At 36.5% G+C, this 2,647-nt stretch overlaps 1 protein-coding gene across 1 annotated transcript in view; it reads right to left on the reverse strand.

The window, feature by feature from the left end:
* Positions 1-668: 668 nt before the first annotated feature.
* Positions 669-2,647, reverse strand: part of SIPA1L1 (signal-induced proliferation-associated 1 like 1) — a gene marked incomplete at its 3' end in the record, with an annotated part of 40,562 nt that continues 38,583 nt past the window's right edge. The window contains exon 10 of the mRNA XM_009071740.1: positions 669-810. Coding sequence (XP_009069988.1) covers positions 669-810 — 142 coding nt within the window. The remainder of the gene's footprint in view (positions 811-2,647) is intronic.

Below are 2,647 nucleotides of genomic sequence, written 5' to 3' on the forward strand. Positions count from 1 at the left end.
CTCTGGCATACTTCACGTATATGTGGTTTATTGTTGTTTTCCTTACTGTATCCATCTGATATTTATTCTGGGTTATAGGCTACATAGTGTCCCATATGGACTAATTAATGTTGTGAAAGAAGCCCTAACTTGGAATTTACTTCGTTTATTTTATTAGATTTTTCTGTCTTAATGTTGCAGCAACATTATAGATTTACTTTAAGATTTATAAAGGTTTGGGTTATTTTTCCTGCATACAAATATGCACATCAATCATGACTACATTCAAGGCTCCAGGATACTATGAAGACCAGGTAAAATTTAAGTATATGCTAGTAAATTGGATATATGAAGACAATCCAATAAAGGCAAATTTAAGTACTCTCTGCTGGTTAGACACAAGACTGGGCATTTGTCTGCCTTCTTAGAAACAGGGATTGTCAAGCAGCCTACTCTCCTACCTACCATAGCAGTCTCCATTGGGAGACAAGGTCTTTTTATGTATATGAAATGAAATTCTCCTCTCTTTAAGAGTGGTAATGCAGCTTTTATTGATTTTAACAGAGAGAGACAATGAAGTAGCCATCTTATATCCAGTGGGGTAATATTTACAATCATGTTAATTAGAGAGCTCTTTCTGGATCACAGGGACCACCGATATAATCCCGGTACCCATATTACCAGGTTACCCTTGGTCCTCCATTTCTCCAACCAATCGAGAGCTGAGCAAAGAACAAGTCGTAGGGAGCAAAGCACAGCAGAGCATCATCGCTGCTACCTGCACCAGAAACACGCACAGACTCCAGCACCTCCTGATAGGTGATCTTTACTCTATGGAAAGTATGAAAGTTAGTGGTGAAAAATTAAATAAGACAGTAGTTAAGAGGGCTATGAAAATCTCATCTTTGTTGATTTTGTGACTTTACACAATAAGAGTAGAAGTATCTGGGCTTCCCTAAAAGCAAAGCCTTATTTTATCATGCAGAGAAAAGACAAACGAGTCTTGCAGTAAGTTTATTAGGTTTTTTTCCCCCTCCAGTATTCCTTTAAAATGACACAAATGTATTTTTCTTCACTTTAACTGGAAACATGTTAACTTATGCAGCTGCTGATATATTTAAACTTGATTCAGCCAAGACTTAATATGTTTAGCAGACAAGAAAGATAAGAGAGAAGACATTTTTCAGACTTCAAAAAATTCCCAGCCAAATTTAGAAGCTACTTTGATAATATATTTTTAAGGATGAAAGATCCAATAGAACCCTTTTTGAATAACAATAAAAAAATACTTAAAAGAATATCTAGAGGAGAAAAACCAACAGCTTACATGCCCTGAAAGTGAAGAAAATGGAAAGTCAAAGTTTCACTTTTTGAAAATGAATACTGACTATATTGAAATGTAATTCTCCCTTTGCAAACATCTGTCAGGCCATAACCCCCCTCAAGAAGCCTCCAGCGACTGGATAAATCTTGAATGCTTTAGGTGTGAGGTGTTGCCCACATAGGAATTTCATGCACAAGAAACACACAGTTGTTAATACCCCATCTCTCAGTGCAGCCAAAGGCTCTCTCTTTGGCACTAGTCACAGAACAGTCAGCTCAAGATTCTAGACAAAGCTCTTTGGTTAATACCATGAAGAGATGGAAGTGTCTGAAAAAAAAAGCAGCAACTCAACCAAATCTGACCATCTGTCAATGCCTCAAACTTTGCCCAGGTATTACTATGCTTTCTGTAACTACAGAGTGAGATTCTACAGCACTGGAGAGAGCAAAAAAACCCACCACCTCAGCTCCTATTCTTTCCCATTCAGCATCAGCCTGTCTGCAGCTGTAACAGGCAGACACGGCCTGCAGCCATGCAATTTTTATGTTGGTCCAAATGTACAATGAGAGAGCTAAGTCCAGCATTTCACTGGCTTCTGCAACCTTTTTCACAGACAATCTAGTCAGGTTGTCTATGAAATTATTAGTGTCTTCAGTGTCGCAAATTCTCTTTTGCAACCCACACTGAGGGGAGCTTTAAGTATACATCTATGAAAAAGAAAGTAAGAAAATTAAGTCCTTACCAACTATTATAATTTCTTAACAAGGTGTCCTATACAGAAGTTTCAATTTCACCTTGGTAGTTTCTTGGTCTTGGCTGTACCATCTTTGAACATATTTTTTTATTTCCAGTTCTTCAGGATGTGAAAAATGCTTTAAGTTAATTCATGAGAATGCTCTTTACATTTTCTACAATATGCATCTTATTACCACTGCATTATATTTTTAAACCACATAAAGCATGATCAGAACCTAGCTAAAGCTTTTTCTTTTTTTTTTTTTTTTTAAAGGAATTGTCCAAAATAAGAAATACAAGCTATAAGCTTGCTTGCCTCCACAGGTCTCACTGCAAATGCAAAGACAGCGACAGATTTGTATAGTAATCAAAACAATGACAGTTCATTTGAATACTATCAAATACATGAAAGAATGAAAATACTGTGACACTTGATACTTTTATCTTAATAATAATCACTTTCTTGTTTAAAAAACTCAGAACAACAAAAAAAACAGAACCACCCTGGAGAAATCCAAACTTAAAGCAATTTCTTCCCTAGCCTAAGAAGTCTGAACACTCCCCAATCAGATAGATTTGCTTTCTGTGCTGGTCAGAATTCTCCTGCTG

This window comes from Acanthisitta chloris, unplaced genomic scaffold, assembly GCF_000695815.1.
Source record: "Acanthisitta chloris isolate BGI_N310 unplaced genomic scaffold, ASM69581v1 scaffold7533, whole genome shotgun sequence".
Taxonomy (NCBI): Eukaryota; Metazoa; Chordata; class Aves; order Passeriformes; family Acanthisittidae; genus Acanthisitta; species Acanthisitta chloris.